Here is a 15363-nt window from a genome sequence, read left to right on the forward strand (position 1 = left end):
ATGGGCTTTGATGTCTGGCTGGGGCTTTGATCCCAGACCCTCGAATGGTGGTCATCACTCCAGCTCAAAGGATTGCCCTTTACTCTTTTCCTCCTATTCGGAGACAGCTTTTCCCAATTACATCATTTGTGTTTGTTTGGCCATAAAAGCTGCAAGGCATCATTTTGTTGCTTTGCTTGATGGCAAAATGTGCAACTGATGCTCCTTACTTTGCTTGGCTGCAATAGAACGTTCACCGCTGGACGAGGCATTTGTAGAATGATGCTCAGACTTTGGTGGGGGTGCTGTTAGAAGCTGTTCTGCCTAAGGACAAAGCATCAGACTGTGTGATATGAGGGACGTGTTCTGGCTCTGCCCAGGAAAGATCTTCAAGCATAAGTTAATACCACTGTAATATATTCAGCCAAGACTCTTTTTCATGCTGGCAACTTTATCTTACTCTCCAGATCATCCAGGCAGCAGGTCCACCCCGTCGTTAGTGGTACACTTTCTGAGTGTCAATTAACAGTTTTTCTGAGAAGACAGGCATGTCCAGGGAAAGCAAAAGAACCAACTAGGGCTGAACAACATTAGAAAGGAGATAATGAAATAGCACTAGCGGAGGAAGAAGTACCAGCACCTGCTTTAAAAAGAAAGGGAAAGAAAAATCAAAACAGTACGGGGAAGTGAGATTCCGTTGGCAACAGAAGGGAGCAGTAGGCGATCACTTTCAACTGCTTCCGGAATACCTGCAACAAAAACAAAGAATCAAAGAGGAAAGAAAATCCAGGGAACTAGACTGGAGGGGAGAAAATTTGGCTGCTAGCTTAAAAAGAGAATAGGGGCAACCCAGCCTGTCTCACTTAATCTGATGACATTGGGAGTTTTCCTGGAAAAACAATTACAGCATTGAGCTCCTTGCTTCTAACTTCATTTGACAGCCCGAGTTTGTTTTAATTGGCATGTGAATGAACAGCATTATTTATGAATGTGTAATGGATACTTTGGAAAGCACAACCTTTTTTCCTATTCGTGACCATTTTATTGGCGGAACCATCTAAATATATTAGTTTTAATATTTAAACTTGCTGAGAACACTTTTTCATGGAGATATACAAGCTGTTATGGCAAATGGCTTGCTTTGGACTAATGAGCCAGCTCAAAGTGGCATTTGGTAAGGAGGGGGGTTGGGAAGGTGGGGAGGTTTGGAGACATAGCGACTTGTCTGCCTGCCTTAAGATTTATTAGTAGTGTGTAAAAATGTGTTTCAGCTTTTTTTTTTCTCCCTCAACTATACAAAAATAGTTGTCGATGTGTGACATAACACAGGCCACAATAATAGACTCCACCCAGTCAGAGGAATCTAATTCAGAGCTAGAAAGCAAGAAGCTTGTTTAAAAATGAGCAGAATGAAACAATGACAGAGGACATGGGTGAGTGGCATTTGGCAAGCAGGATAAGTCACTATTCTTTCGTGCCTTACTAAACTTAGGGAGGAAAATTAGTTCCTATATTATAAAGTAGTGTTTGGCAACAGCAGGCATAAAGAATAGATAACCTGAAGAGAATCGATTTTGTATGCTTGTGAACACCTGACCATAATTCCATTTTTAGAGCTAATATACAACCTTGTTAATTATGAATCAAGTCTGTAGTTCTTTCATGTCTGTGGGAGGCAGCAATGGGGAGGAAAGTGAAAGGTGGCAAGGGAGTTCTTTTGTTTTTGTTTTTTGGTAAATGTCAACTTAATTGTATTTGTAGTAGAGATTAAATGGGTACTATTAAGTTTAAAAGTATGCTAATGAAAAAACAATTTACAACCAATCTACATTCTCGAGTCTCTCTCTAGCAATTGTCAGGTGAATGCTTGCAAGGTAATGTGCTGAATACAGCGATACTAAGAGGGTATTAAAACAGTCCCTGCCTTCAGGAAGCTTTCATAATGTAGATGGAGAGAAGAGATACACATAAATACCTACGTAGATAGATATGCGTGTGCACACCCAGATAAATAACCACACAGGTAGCATGGGATCAGAATCAGATATTTATATAGTTAACTGGAGCTCAAAGGTTGGAACAGTGGTTAGACCACACAGAGAGGGGAGGAAAGAAGAGGAATTCCTAGCACGGGTAAGCAGATGGGCAAAAGTGCAAGTGTCTGAAATAATGATATAGGATGCACTCCTTCACACAACACTTCGCCTGAACTTCAGCAATTGTGACTTGCTGGATTGAACTTCCGAGGTTCTTGGATGTACTGCTTTTAAAGATATATGTGGTACTTTTCCACAGATAAGCCAGCTAGTGGAATTTCCAGACCCCTATCCCACCGGAAATTTCAGTGGGATAGGGGTCTGGAGTAGTGTGTTCCAAGCAGAGATGACCAATACATGATACTTCAAGAGGCAAGACTTATAAATCCCTCTGGAGAAAAGCTACAACTCATATCACCTTTACTATCTATGTGCTAGCCACGTTTTAAGTGCCCAGCCCCCACGATATATATCATATGCTGCATACTATTATAATTCTTCAACAGCAGGTTCCCATAGCAGCTGCTCCCTTTTACAGTGGGGGGAACGTACACAGAGAAGGGAATAAGTTGCCCGCACAGCTATTTAGGGGTGAAACTGGGATACAAATCCAGACAGTCTGATTTCCGAGTCAGAGCTCTTATTGTAAACGCAGACTAAATAATAATAAAAGCTCAAACAAAAACCAAAGCGCGCACGCGCGCGCACTCAAATCTAGGCTTGTAAAAGAATTGATGCAACCTCTCGCTATACAGCGACATCCTCCTGCCTAATTTTAAATGCCGTCCATCGTAAGACCGACGTTAAAAAATTAAAACGACAACAAAACTTAACAGTTTTAGAACAACACTGCATTGTGCTCTGTATTGCTAGCCTTTACAAAGTGGAGTTAAGGAACCAACCCCACAGTGTCTGTGAATGCATTTGCAATACCTTGCTTGGGAAGTGAAAGAAACCTAACTCGATGTGAGTGGAAATGAGGAGTGGCCGTGTGGGGAAAGGGTTAAGACTGTGCTGCAACTTGGTCGAGTTTCAGAAAGTTCTCCGGAGAGCCCAACTGCCGCGTCCCGTCGCGGCCCCTGCCTGCGCGGCCGACTGTAACAGGATGCTGGGGCTCCAGGCGCTCGCCCCGAGCTTTGGGCGACGAGAAAGAGCCAATGAGGAGCGAGGACAAAATCGGGTGCAGTAAACCTGAAAAGGGGGCGAGGAGGCCCGCGAAGAGAGCGGAGGAGGAGGCGGGGAGGAGGCGGAAAGGGGCGGGGAGGGCCGAGCGAGGAGGAGGCGGCTCTGAGGGCCGGGCGGCGCGCCTGACAGAAGAGGGGAAGCCTGGGGGCGCAAGCGTCGCAGCCGAGGGGCCGGCGCGGGGAGGCGGGCGCCAGGCGGGGGTTTGCAGGGCCGCCGCGCGTGACGCAGCGCCGGGCAGGGCGTTATCAGCTGCTGGGCCGCGGCGAGGGACGCGCGCCGACAGCGGACGGCGCCGCCCGGGCCGGGACAGCAGCAGCCGGCGGCCGCGCGCAGGACCCGAGGGCTTCTGGCCACCGCCCCCGCCAGCGCCGCGCCCCGCCACACGGCGGCATGAGCCCACCCGCGGCCGCAGCCGTAGCGCCCTGCTCCTCCGCCTGGGCGGCCCGGCTGCGGTGACGGCGCTCACTGCCCGACTGGGGGACATGAAGCCGAGTCCGGCCGGGACGGCGAAGGAGCTGGAGCCTCCGGCGCCGGCCCGAGGCGAGCAGCGCACGGCGGAGCCCGAGGGGCGCTGGCGGGAGAAGGGCGAGGCAGACACCGAGCGGCAGCGCACCCGGGAGCGGCAGGAGGCCACGCTGGCCGGGCTGGCGGAGCTGGAGTACCTGCGCCAGCGCCAAGAGCTGCTGGTCCGGGGCGCCCTGCGCGGCGCCGGGGGTGCGGGAGCCGCTGCGACCCGCGCCGGGGAGCTACTGGGGGAGGCGGCGCAGCGCAGTCGCCTGGAGGAGAAGTTCTTGGAGGAGAACATCTTGCTGCTAAGAAAGCAATTGGTAGGTCGTGCCCAAAGGTGGAGCACGGCTGTCCCTGCCCAGGGGCTGGAGGTCGGGCAGGTGGCCTGGGGCGGGCGCGAGGTTGACTCTGGCTGGGGAGATGCTCGCTGTTATGGGACGCCCCCGCCCGCCCCATACCTCCCTGATCCCCTTCCTGAGTGCCCGCGGCGTGTGGGCTGCCGACGCCCACGCGTTTCTGGCATGTGCCCGCTTTGTGTCTGGCGACCTGCGCGGATTGCGGGAAGGGGGTGGCCGCTCTTCCCTCCTCTGCCCTCGGGATTCTTGGAGTCGCCTACTTCTAACGTTCGGTCTCCTTAGTTAGATGAGTATATGCTCTCTCCCCAGAGGTTTGCAAACTCCCACTTAAAATACCATTTTATTTGGAGGTTTTCTTGGCTTCATCTCCTCCCGCCGAGAGGGGCCAAAAGCCAAGGAGGAGGTTTGTGGCGTGCTTAACTGTCCGAGGCCGAGTTTTACGATTACACTGGAGCGCCTGTAGGGAGCCGTGCCTCTCCGAGAGCTCTCCCCAGCATGCCAGCTTTCACCCAGGCTGGTGCTTAATTTCAAATAGAAGCCCTTTGTATAAGGCAGCTCAAACTAGATGGAAATGATGGAAATTTGGCTGGAGACTGTGTCCCCTCCTCTCATATTTTATACGTTCTGCCAGCTGTGATTGGTGGTGGAGGTGGGAGAAAAGAGAACCTGCTCTCGGGGAGCATTTATCTTACTGGATTTCTGTCAGTGTCTCAGTCATTCTATGCAGTCTTCATTAATGGGGAAGAAAAAGAACTTTGTAGCTTAATGTATTGATGAACAGCTTTTGACCCCGCCTCAGAATAATGGCGACAGCTTTGTTTTCAGTGACCTTAAAATGTAGTTTTGGAAACAGCAAACGTCCTCCTCACCTGACCAAGTGATACTATCTAAACTAGACCCATGCCAGGTAGTGGCCCTCCCACAATAAAGTGGTGATGCTGTGCGGTTGTCATGTGTTTTCTTCTATTATCTCTTTTCAGATCATTTCTTTTCTCTGTGTGTGTTTTTAAGCACCAAAGTGCTTTTACTTGATAGGTTCATTTTTCTGGAAGAAATTAATTGTAGCAAACAAACATATGGCTTATGTCTCCAAGCTTTTAAAGTCAAAAGACAAGAGGCGTAGATATTCATATGCATGTGTTTTGTAAGGATGTACACTGTGGTTTGTGTAATATCTCTGTTTTGGCATTTTACTGTGCTGCTTTGGTCACAGACCAGCTTCCTATGTAACACTGATTTGAGCCAGTTCTCACTGGTTATGGCTGGTGACTTTTTATTGTCTTGTGCAATTGCACCTTTTTGTCTGCATGAATCTCAAGATTGTAAGTGGCGCATTCCTATTGTCCGCTTGAGGGGAGCAAAGCAGTATGTCAAGAGAATTCCAGTCCAGTCAGTATTTATGGTACTATTTTCATTTGTAGACTTGGCATTCATGATTTGAACCAGATGCTTTTTGAGTTCTCCCGTTTTTCCAGCAATAAGAAGCACTAGGTGGCAGTGTGAGTTAGCACAACCCATCTGTCACCTTTGGAAACCCAGAGGCGTTCAAATCTCAATGGGCCTTCCCATGAGGGTTTTGGATTCTGCCAGCTCACATTATACTTGGCACTGGCTATTAGTATTAGTTTATGACTTTCAAAGGCCCTAAGACTGATTAAACCCCACAAAGCAACTAATAGAAAACAAAACTCTGCAGGCCAAGACATTTGGCCAGAAAATCTCACCTAAGATTATAGCGTATTATAGGAAATCTCTTATTCTCACTTCAAATTAAAGTCTACTGTGAAGTATTGTTTTTTAAAAGACTGGTTATACACCAGATGATTTAAAGTCTCAGTCCATTTTTCTTGTCCCTATCTATGAAAAGTCAGTTTGTATATATTAGTTGAAACTAAAAACAAGTCTTGTTTTTATGAAGAAACTTTATATCACCACAAAATGTGAGACAGTGGAATTAAACATAGGACATATTCTTGCATTCTCGAAGTTTTTTGTTACTTCAGGTCATCCAGTAAAATTTTGGTTTTCTAAGTTTTAGTGAACTCTTCAGATGGGTAATTTGAATCCTCAGACTAGACTTTCTGGTTCTTTTGTCACCCCTGTATGTTCATGTTTCCTTTGTTTCTTCCTAATCAGAATTGTTTGAGGCGAAGAGATGCTGGTTTGTTGAATCAGTTGCAAGAGCTTGACAAGCAGATAAGTGACCTGAGACTGGATGTAGAAAAGACATCTGAAGAGCACCTGGAGACAGACAGTCGGCCTAGCTCAGGTGAGTGATTGAGCACAAGGACAGAATTCTGCACTCTTGAGTTATATGTCAGCCCCTTGTGGTTAACATTCCCAGACCTGCAAATGGCAATGGAGTTTGTTTCCAGTGCAGAGAGAGAGGATAAACAAAAAAGAAGTCTGCCATTCAGTTTTATCGGAATAAGAGGGAAATAAACTCAGACAACAAAATTTTTAGTAATGAGAGCCATGTGACTGGAGTCCCCCAAGTTTAAAAATAAAAGCTATTCAGATTTCTGCAAGAGCTGCCCTCCTTTGAAACTTGAGTAAGTCAGAACTGGGCTAGAAAATTAGTCACACTTCAACTTCCTGAGACCACTTCAAAAGTTCTTTTTTTTTCCTTTTAAACCATTTGGCTCCTTAAATAGATTTTTCTTATTATTTTTCTGAAACAATCATGATAAAGATGAGGCTTGACAGATCTAAGTTTCTTTCCTTGGACATGTTCAAAGGTGGCGTCAAGGAGTAAGGTCAGTTTGAGGGTGAGGGTAACTCTGAAATGTACCCCTAGTTATGAGTTCTTTACCTTTTCCTAAGGATTGTTTGAAATAAGACCATAAGATTAGGACACCAAAGTCCAATGAACCAAAACTGGCCAAAAAACAAACAAAAAATCTCCTTTTCCTAAATGATTATTCATTTTCCTGTTAAGTGTGAATATGCATTATTTCTTGACATGATCTTAATTCCAACGGTGTTTTTATATTTGTAGGGTTTTATGAGCTGAGTGATGGGGCTTCAGGATCCCTTTCCAATTCCTCTAACTCGGTGTTCAGTGAGTGTTTATCCAGTTGCCATTCCAGCACCTGCTTTTGCAGCCCCTTGGAGGCGACCTTGACTCTCTCAGATGGTTGCCCCAAATCTGCAGGTAAGAATTTTTAGCACTGATAGAAATTTTTAATTGGAAGGCATCAAGGGCCCTTAAAAGGTTATTTGGCTCCAGCACCTTTCACTGGTGGAAAAACGAAGGTTCATCACTTTGCAGCATTTAGTGCCATACTTACATCTAGAACTCATTTTCATCTAGGTGAGTATCTAGAACTATTTCAGTACCCTTTGGGTGCTACTTGGTTATATATTCTGATAGCAGCAAGACAGTTTATCTCTAGAAATCCTGTCCCAATATTGTAGGTCTTGAGCTCTGTTTCTGAGCCTTTGCTGTTAGGTTGTCTGTATTTTCTTTCATTCTGGAACTGTTTTCTTCTTTTAATTATGTAAAGCTAAAACTCAGCCGGGTGCAGTGGCTCACACCTGTAATCCCAGCACTTTGGGAGGCTAAGGCAGCTGGATCACTTGAGGTCAGGAGTTCAAGACCAGCCTGGGTTGGCCCGGTGCGGTGGCTCACGCCTATAATCCTAGCACTTTGGGAGGCCAAGGTGGGTGGATCACTTGAGGTCAGGAGTTCAAGACCAGCCTGGCCAACATGGTGAAACTCCATCTCTACTAAAAATACAAAAATTAGCCAGGCATGGTGGCACACGCCTGTAGTCCCAGCTACTCGGGAGGCTGAGGGAGGAGAATTGCTTGAACCCAGGAGGTACAGGTTGTAGTGAGCCGAGATCGCGCCACTGCACTCCAGCCTGGACAGCACAGAGAGACTCCGTCTCAGAAAAAACAAAAAAGACCAGCCTGGGCAACATGGTGAAACCCTGTCTCTACTAAAAATAGAATCGCTTGAACCCTGGAGGCAGAGGTTGCAGTGAGCCGAGATTGTGCCACTGCACTCCAGCCTGGGCAACAGAGCGAGGCTCCATCTCAATCAATCAATCAATCAGTCTAACACTCACATTAAGTTAAATATGTCCGTCAGCCTGGCCAAGAACTGGTTGGCACTTCAGGGAGCAATGGCCCTTTCATGTTCTCCAGAATGTTCTGCATGATGGCAACTTGTTTTTTCTTTTAAGTGGATGCCCACATGCCATTATTCCTTATTTTGGGATATCTTTGCAATGACCCCTAGAAGGAATCATGCTATTGTACTAGAAGAGTTTCTGCATTTCCAGTATGTGTCACACACTGTACTGGATGCTCTGTATACATTTATCTCCAATGAATCCTCCCAATAGTTCTGCACAGTACAGGTCTTGTTAGCTCCATTTTATGTATTAAAAAAATGAGGCCTAGTAAGGTTAGATATGTTATTTAAGGCTCTATAGATAGTGAGTGGCAGAGGCAGAAGTTAAGCTCAGGCCTAACTGCCAGGTCCATGTTTTTCATCATCCCAAGGGAATTCAGAAATTGTTGTTTTCAACCTTCTCATCTAACAGAAAAGGAATTTTGGCTTATAAGCCATTTGTCAGAGGTTCTCCATCTGCTGAATGGCAGGGTTGCTGCTGGAACTCAAGACTCCTTCCTTAGTCCTGTTACATTGTGAATTCTTATAAGAGTAGAGAAAATATGAAGATTAGAATTGCTCTGGGTGCTGGCACAAGTCATCACACTACTGGTTTATCTGTGTTCTCCACTTGGGTATAAGCCTGAATTTTTGAGTCCAGGCAAGGCAAACAACACTGAGCAGCTGAGGGAGCTAATTGGCTGGTGTCTTCATATCTGTGTGTTGTCAGCAGCAATCATTTGGGGAAGCACAGAACTGTGTTACCTAGAGGGTCTGGGCCTCAAGTTCATTGGTAATTGCTCCCCTTCATTCCACAGATCTGGTTTCAGAGGGAAACTTTATAAACCCATTAAAGGCACTTTCGTTTAGGTTTTCCTTCAAGATAGACCCGTGCTCTTCCAAATGCCACTTCCTCACATAATTGAGACAGTTGCACCAGGCCTTGGGGGCTAGGATATCTGTTTTGTTCAACTCTAAAGAGGGAAAAGGGATGAATGTGCAGTGTTTGTCAGTGTGGCTTTAAGTAAGGCAAAGATAGGGCTTAGGTTGCTGGGAGAGGAAGGATTGGGAAGGATGTTAGCTAGAGAGGTTTCCTTTTAGAACAAGCTCTTTATGGGGGGAGGGGTCATGTGGGTGGGGACATGGCACTTTTATTATATTTTCTTTACATATCATCTCTGGGTCTAGACTGTTTTTTCCCTGAGACTGCTAATTATCACTGAAGTTCATGGAGCTTTCTCAACATAGAATCAGGCACATATAGGTTCTCAGTATTTGAATGAATAAATACAATGGAGGACAAATTATTACTGATAAACTCTAATTTTCTCTGATAACTGAAGGTCATTAAATGGATTTGTTATTTATAATATTCGCCAACTTAAGAGATCAAAATCCTTTAAGACAGCAAGCTTGATTTTGTTGTACTTTGGCATCTACATTTTCAAGATATGGAAATTTATCCATTAATATTACCACATGATCTTTTAAAATCTTACCAAGAATTCTTTTTTTTTTTTTGAGACGGAGTTTCGCTCTGTTGCCCAGGCTGGAGTGCAGTGGCGCGATCTTGGCTCACCGCAAGCTCCGCCTCCCAGGTTCACGCCATTCTCCTGCCTCAGCCTTCCGAGTAGCTGGTACTACAGGCGCCCGCGACCACACCCAGCTAATTTTTTGTGTTTTTAGTAGACGGGGTTTCACCGTGTTAGCCAGGATGGTCTTGATCTCCTAACCTCGTGATCTGCCCGCCTCGGCCTCCGAAAGTGCTGGGATTACAGGCGTGAGCCACCGCACCCGGCAAGAATTCTTTATCCTATAAAGAAACAACATTTTTGCCAAGTGGGAAATTTATCCATTAATACTACCACTCAATCTTTTAAAATCTTATAAAGAATTCTTTATCATATTAAAAAAGTTTTTTTTAAATTAAAAATTTTGTTGTAGAGAGATGAGGTCTCACTATGTTGCCCAGGCTGGTCTCGAACTCCTGTGCCTAAGCGATCCTCTGGCCTCAGCCTTTTGGTGTTAGGATTGCAGGCATGAGCCATCGTACCTGGCCCATTTTATTTTTTTAGCATCACTATTGAAAATATAAGGCGATTATTATTTAAATCTGATTAGTTTTTACTGAAGTTTGATCAGTTTCCATCACCTTTGAATTGACAGTTATATTTGAATGGATGTCATTAAGAATTAGGTTTAAAAAAACACAAAATGAGGAGAAAGCCTACTGAACGTGCAGTTTATCCTAAAGAAAGCCAGGAATAGAACAGAGGGGAGAGCAGCCTAGAGAGACAGTGATTCAAAAAATTTTATTTTTCCCAGTTGTAAACGCAGTACAGACAGTTATGATTGAAAATTCAGAAAACAGAAAATAAAGAAGAAAGTAAATATCACTTACTTCTGATCATACTGAAATACTACTACTAGAATCTTGGTTTGCTTCATCTCAGATGTTTTTTCTTTGCATACATGTGATCCTAATAAGATTATAATCATATTCTAGTATTATGTCATGATTTTCACTAAACTTTAAAGTGTTTTCCCTCTATTATGCAGTAGTTTGAAAACATATTCTTAATGGCTGAATATTTTTCCTTCAGAGGATATATCATATGCTGTCAGAAATTTTTGTTAAATATTTCCCCCTCATCCAGTAGCAGTACCTACATGTGAAATGGTAGGGCAGCATTTTTTAATCCTTGGCAATCTCTTTCTACCCATGGATTTTTCATAAAAGTTGGCCAAAGAGTCAAGCTGATGCTGACCAATTCATTTCTTCAGAGTGTACCTTTAAATGTTTTTCAGATCTCATAGGATTGTTGGAATATAAAGAAGGCCACTGTGAAGACCAGGCCTCAGGGGCAGTTTGCCGTTCCCTCTCCACACCACAATTTAATTCCCTTGATGTCATTGCAGATGTGAATCCCAAGTACCAGTGTGATCTGGTGTCTAAAAACGGGAATGATGTATATCGCTATCCCAGTCCACTTCATGCTGTGGCTGTGCAGAGCCCAATGTTCCTCCTTTGTCTGACGGGCAACCCTCTGAGGGAAGAGGACAGGCTTGGAAACCATGCCAGTGACATTTGCGGTGGATCTGAGCTAGATGCCGTCAAAACAGACAGTTCCTTACCGTCCCCAAGCAGTCTGTGGTCTGCTTCCCATCCTTCAACCAGCAAGAAAATGGATGGCTACATTCTGAGCCTGGTCCAGAAAAAAACACACCCTGTAAGGACCAACAAACCAAGAACCAGCGTGAACGCTGACCCCACGAAAGGGCTTCTGAGGAACGGGAGCGTTTGTGTCAGAGCCCCGGGCGGTGTCTCACAGGGCAACAGTGTGAACCTTAAGAATTCGAAACAGGCGTGTCTGCCCTCTGGCGGGATACTTTCTCTAGACAATGGGACATTCTCCCCACCAAAGCAGTGGTCAAAAGAATCAAAGGCCGAACAAACCGAAAGCAAGAGGTTGCCCCTGCCAGAGGGCTGCCCCTCAGGCGCTGCCTCCGACCTTCAGAGTAAGCACCTGCCGAAAACGGCCAAGCCAGCCTCGCAAGAACATGCTCGGTGTTCCGCCATTGGGACAGGGGAGTCCCCTAAAGAAAGCGCTCAGCTCTCAGGGGCCTCTCCAAAAGAGAGTCCTGGCAGAGGCCCTGCCCCGCCGCAGGAGAACAAAGTTGTCCAGCCCCTGAAAAAGATGTCACAGAAAAACAGCCTGCAGGGCGTCCCCCCGGCCGCTCCTCCCCTGCTGTCTCCAGCTTTCCCCGTGGAAGAGAGGCCTGCCTTGGATTTCAAGAGCGAGGGCTCTTCTTCCCAAAGCCTGGAGGAAGCGCACCTGGTCAAGGCCCAGTTCATACCGGGGCAGCAGCCCAGTGTCAGGCTCCACCGGGGCCACAGGAACGTGGGTGTCGCGAAGAGCTCCAGCCTGAAGCACCGCGGCCCAGCCCTCCAGGGTCTGGAGAACGGCTTGCCCACCGTCAGAGAGAAAACGCGGGCCGGGAGCAAGAAGTGTCGCTTCCCAGATGACTTGGATACAAATAAGAAACTCAAGAAAGCCTCCTCCAAGGCGAGGAAGAGCGGGGGCGGGCCCGAGGCTGGTCTTCCCGGGAGGCCCGCGGGCGGGGGCCACAGGGCGGGGAGCAGGGCGCATGGCCACGGACGGGAGGCGGTGGTGGCCAAACCTAAGCACAAGCGAACTGACTACCGGCGGTGGAAGTCCTCGGCCGAGATTTCCTACGAAGAGGCCCTAAGGAGGGCCCGGCGGGGTCGCCGGGAGAATGTGGGGCTGTACCCCGGGCCCGTGCCGCTGCCCTACGCCAGCCCCTACTCCTACGTGGCTAGCGACTCCGAGTACTCGGCCGAGTGCGAGTCCCTGTTCCACTCCACCGTGGTGGACACCAGTGAGGACGAGCAGAGCAATTACACCACCAACTGCTTCGGGGACAGCGAGTCGAGTGTGAGCGAGGGCGAGTTCGCGGGGGAGAGCACAACCACCAGCGACTCTGAAGAAAGCGGGGGCTTGATTTGGTCCCAGTTTGTCCAGACTCTGCCCATTCAAACGGTAACGGCCCCAGACCTTCACAACCACCCCGCAAAAACCTTTGTCAAAATTAAGGCCTCACATAACCTCAAAAAGAAGATCCTCCGCTTTCGGTCTGGCTCTTTGAAACTGATGACGACGGTTTGAGTGACATCATTGGTGTAGAAAGTGTTTTTTTTTTTTTTCTCCCTAGTTGCCAAAATAAAAAAGGTGGTGTTTTCATTTTTGTATAATACTTTAATGGAATGCTTTTTTTAAAAATATAAAACCAAGGTAAATTATTGTTTCATCTTCACGTATGGACGCTAGTGCCTTTAATGGAAGGTAAAGAATGTTTTGCTAGTTAGAAGTACATATTGAGGTTTTAATGGTGGTGATAGTGAGTTTTGTGGTACCAGCTGTTTTTTATTTTAAACTTTATGAGCATCCGGCAAGGTACAGGTTTTGATGTTCAAGTTTTATTGGGATAAGATCTTTTGATCCCAAGGTCAGGTGGATGGAATTTTTGGATTTATATTTGCTCCTTGAGTTTTCAGGGCAGTGTCTCCATGAAGGTTTTCCTGTTGAGGGGCACCACATATAATAGTGTGAAGTAGGTATGAGGGGCACTCATTGTATTCTATAGCTTTTTATGTAGTCTACGTTTCTCAGATGTATCCCCTTTCGGTTTTATTCTCAGAACTGTTCTTTTTACTAGACTCATGACTTGGAGGCCAGACCTTAAATCCAGAGATAGCAGCCTGGATAGGGACCTTAAAAGGATTCACAAAAACTTTTGCCACACTTGGTGCCTAGGCCCTGTTCCTAATAACCCCTTCTAGGGCCGTTTATCCAACATTTAGATGCCTTCTTTTCCCTCCGTAATTTGTAGTCAGTCCAACCTTTCATTCCTTGGAGGATTTAGTTTTGGGATAAAATTTTGGTCCTTGGGCACAGAGACATTCACTATTAATGAAGTAACCCTTGGGCATGACTCCAATCCCAGAATTGCTCACTGAGCGCTATGCCACCGAAGCATTGACCTGAACATATTAGTGCAATCCAGTCCAGATTGGACTGCTGATCCTATGTGAAAGGGCTGTTTTTTAAGAAAAAATTTTTGGTAAACAGTATTGTGTAAAATTGCTTTTTGTATACCAATATATGCATGTTTTGTGCATGAGTAGTACTTGTGTTGATATTCCTGGTGATGTTAAATTACTATATAATATAAACAGTATGTGTTTTTATATATCGTGTAAATTTAATATAACACATATGCAGTAATAAACGATTTGTTTTACTGCTGTTAAGTTTGTTATTTGGGTATAAAACCAGATGTTTACACCTGTAAATCTTGTGCTGGTTATTGGTGTTATTTGTGAGATTTATGTTAGACCTATTCTAGCATAAGAATATCATTTGCAATATAGATAGGTTTTAGTATTAGAATGGACGATGAGCAAGCAAATGAAGGAAAGCAGACAACTTCTAGTTAAGGTACTTTAAAATTTAAGGTAAATTTTATAGGTGTCATCTAAGGAAAATATTTCTGAAAAGAATCCCCTCTCCCAACTTTTTATTACAAAAAATCTCAAACATGGAAAAGTTGAAAGGATAATATAATAAACAACTATATGCCACCTAGATTCAACAGTTGCCAACATTTTGCCATGCTTGCTGTAACTGTATGTATGTAGTAGGTTTAACTATATTACTGATTTTTCAGGTCAAAAACAGATATAATAGCAATCCTCCCCTCTCCCTACCCCACACTGATAAAATATTTTAAAGTAAATTTCAGGTATCATGATATTCTATCTTTAAAAAGCATACATTACCCAAGAACAAGGAGATTCTCTTGTATACCCATAATATCATGATCACACTTAAGGAAAATCAGTAGTAATTCATAATATCAAATATTAATATAGAAAATTTCCCAATGTGTTTCAAGAACTTCTTAATAGCAGCTTTTTGCCCTACCTCCCCTACAAAGCAGGATTCAGTCAATGTCATGCATTGCATTTGATTGTAGGTTGTAGGTTTCTTTTTAGTCTAGATCAGTCTCCCCACATTAAACAAAAGATCCTAGGTTTTTATTTATTTATTTATTTATTTATTGAGACAGAGTTTCACTGTCGCCCAGGCTGGAATGCAGTGGCTTGATCTTGGCTCACTGCAACCTCCACCTCCCAGGTTCAAGCAATTCTCCTGCCTCAGCCTCCTGAGTAGCTGGGATTACAGGTGTGCGTCACCATGTCTGGCTAATTTTTTTTGTATTTTTAGTAGAGACAGGGTTTCACCGTGTCGGTCAGGCTGGTCTTGAACTCCTGACCTTGTGATCCACCCACCTCGGCCTCCCAAAGTGCTGGGATTACAGGCCTGAGACACCGTGCCCGACCTATTTATTTATTTTTGAGATGGAGTCTGGCTCTGTCCCTCAGGCTGGAGTGCAGTGGCATGATATTGGCTTACTGCAACGCCCACCTCACAGGTTCAAGCGATCCTTCCACCTCAGCCTCACGAGTAGCTGGGAATACAGGCCTGCGCCAGTGTGACCAGCTAGTTTGTATTTTTAGTAGAGATGAGTTTTCACCATGTTGGTGAGGCTGGTCTTGAAACCCTGGCCTCAAGTGATCCACCTGCCTCCATCTCCC

General features: G+C 45.4%; 1 protein-coding gene across 2 annotated transcripts; it reads left to right on the top strand.

Moving 5' to 3' along the window:
• Positions 1 to 3440: 3440 nt before the first annotated feature.
• Positions 3441 to 14011, top strand: DACT1 (dishevelled binding antagonist of beta catenin 1). 2 transcript variants are annotated; one of them, XM_002824800.6, is made up of 4 exons: positions 3441 to 4027; positions 6200 to 6332; positions 7062 to 7217; positions 10992 to 14011. In XM_002824800.6, the coding sequence occupies exons 1-4, from the start codon at positions 3683 to 3685 to the stop codon at positions 12869 to 12871; spliced, it is 2514 nt and encodes an 837-aa protein (XP_002824846.3). In that variant the 5' UTR covers positions 3441 to 3682; the 3' UTR covers positions 12872 to 14011. The 2 variants fall into 2 exon arrangements, with proteins under 2 accessions (XP_002824846.3, XP_002824847.3); XM_002824801.6 differs by having other exon boundaries at positions 11103 to 14011.
• Positions 14012 to 15363: the final 1352 nt, after the last annotated feature.

This window comes from Pongo abelii, chromosome 15 (genome assembly GCF_028885655.2).
Source record: "Pongo abelii isolate AG06213 chromosome 15, NHGRI_mPonAbe1-v2.0_pri, whole genome shotgun sequence".
Classification (NCBI taxonomy): Eukaryota; Metazoa; Chordata; class Mammalia; order Primates; family Hominidae; genus Pongo; species Pongo abelii.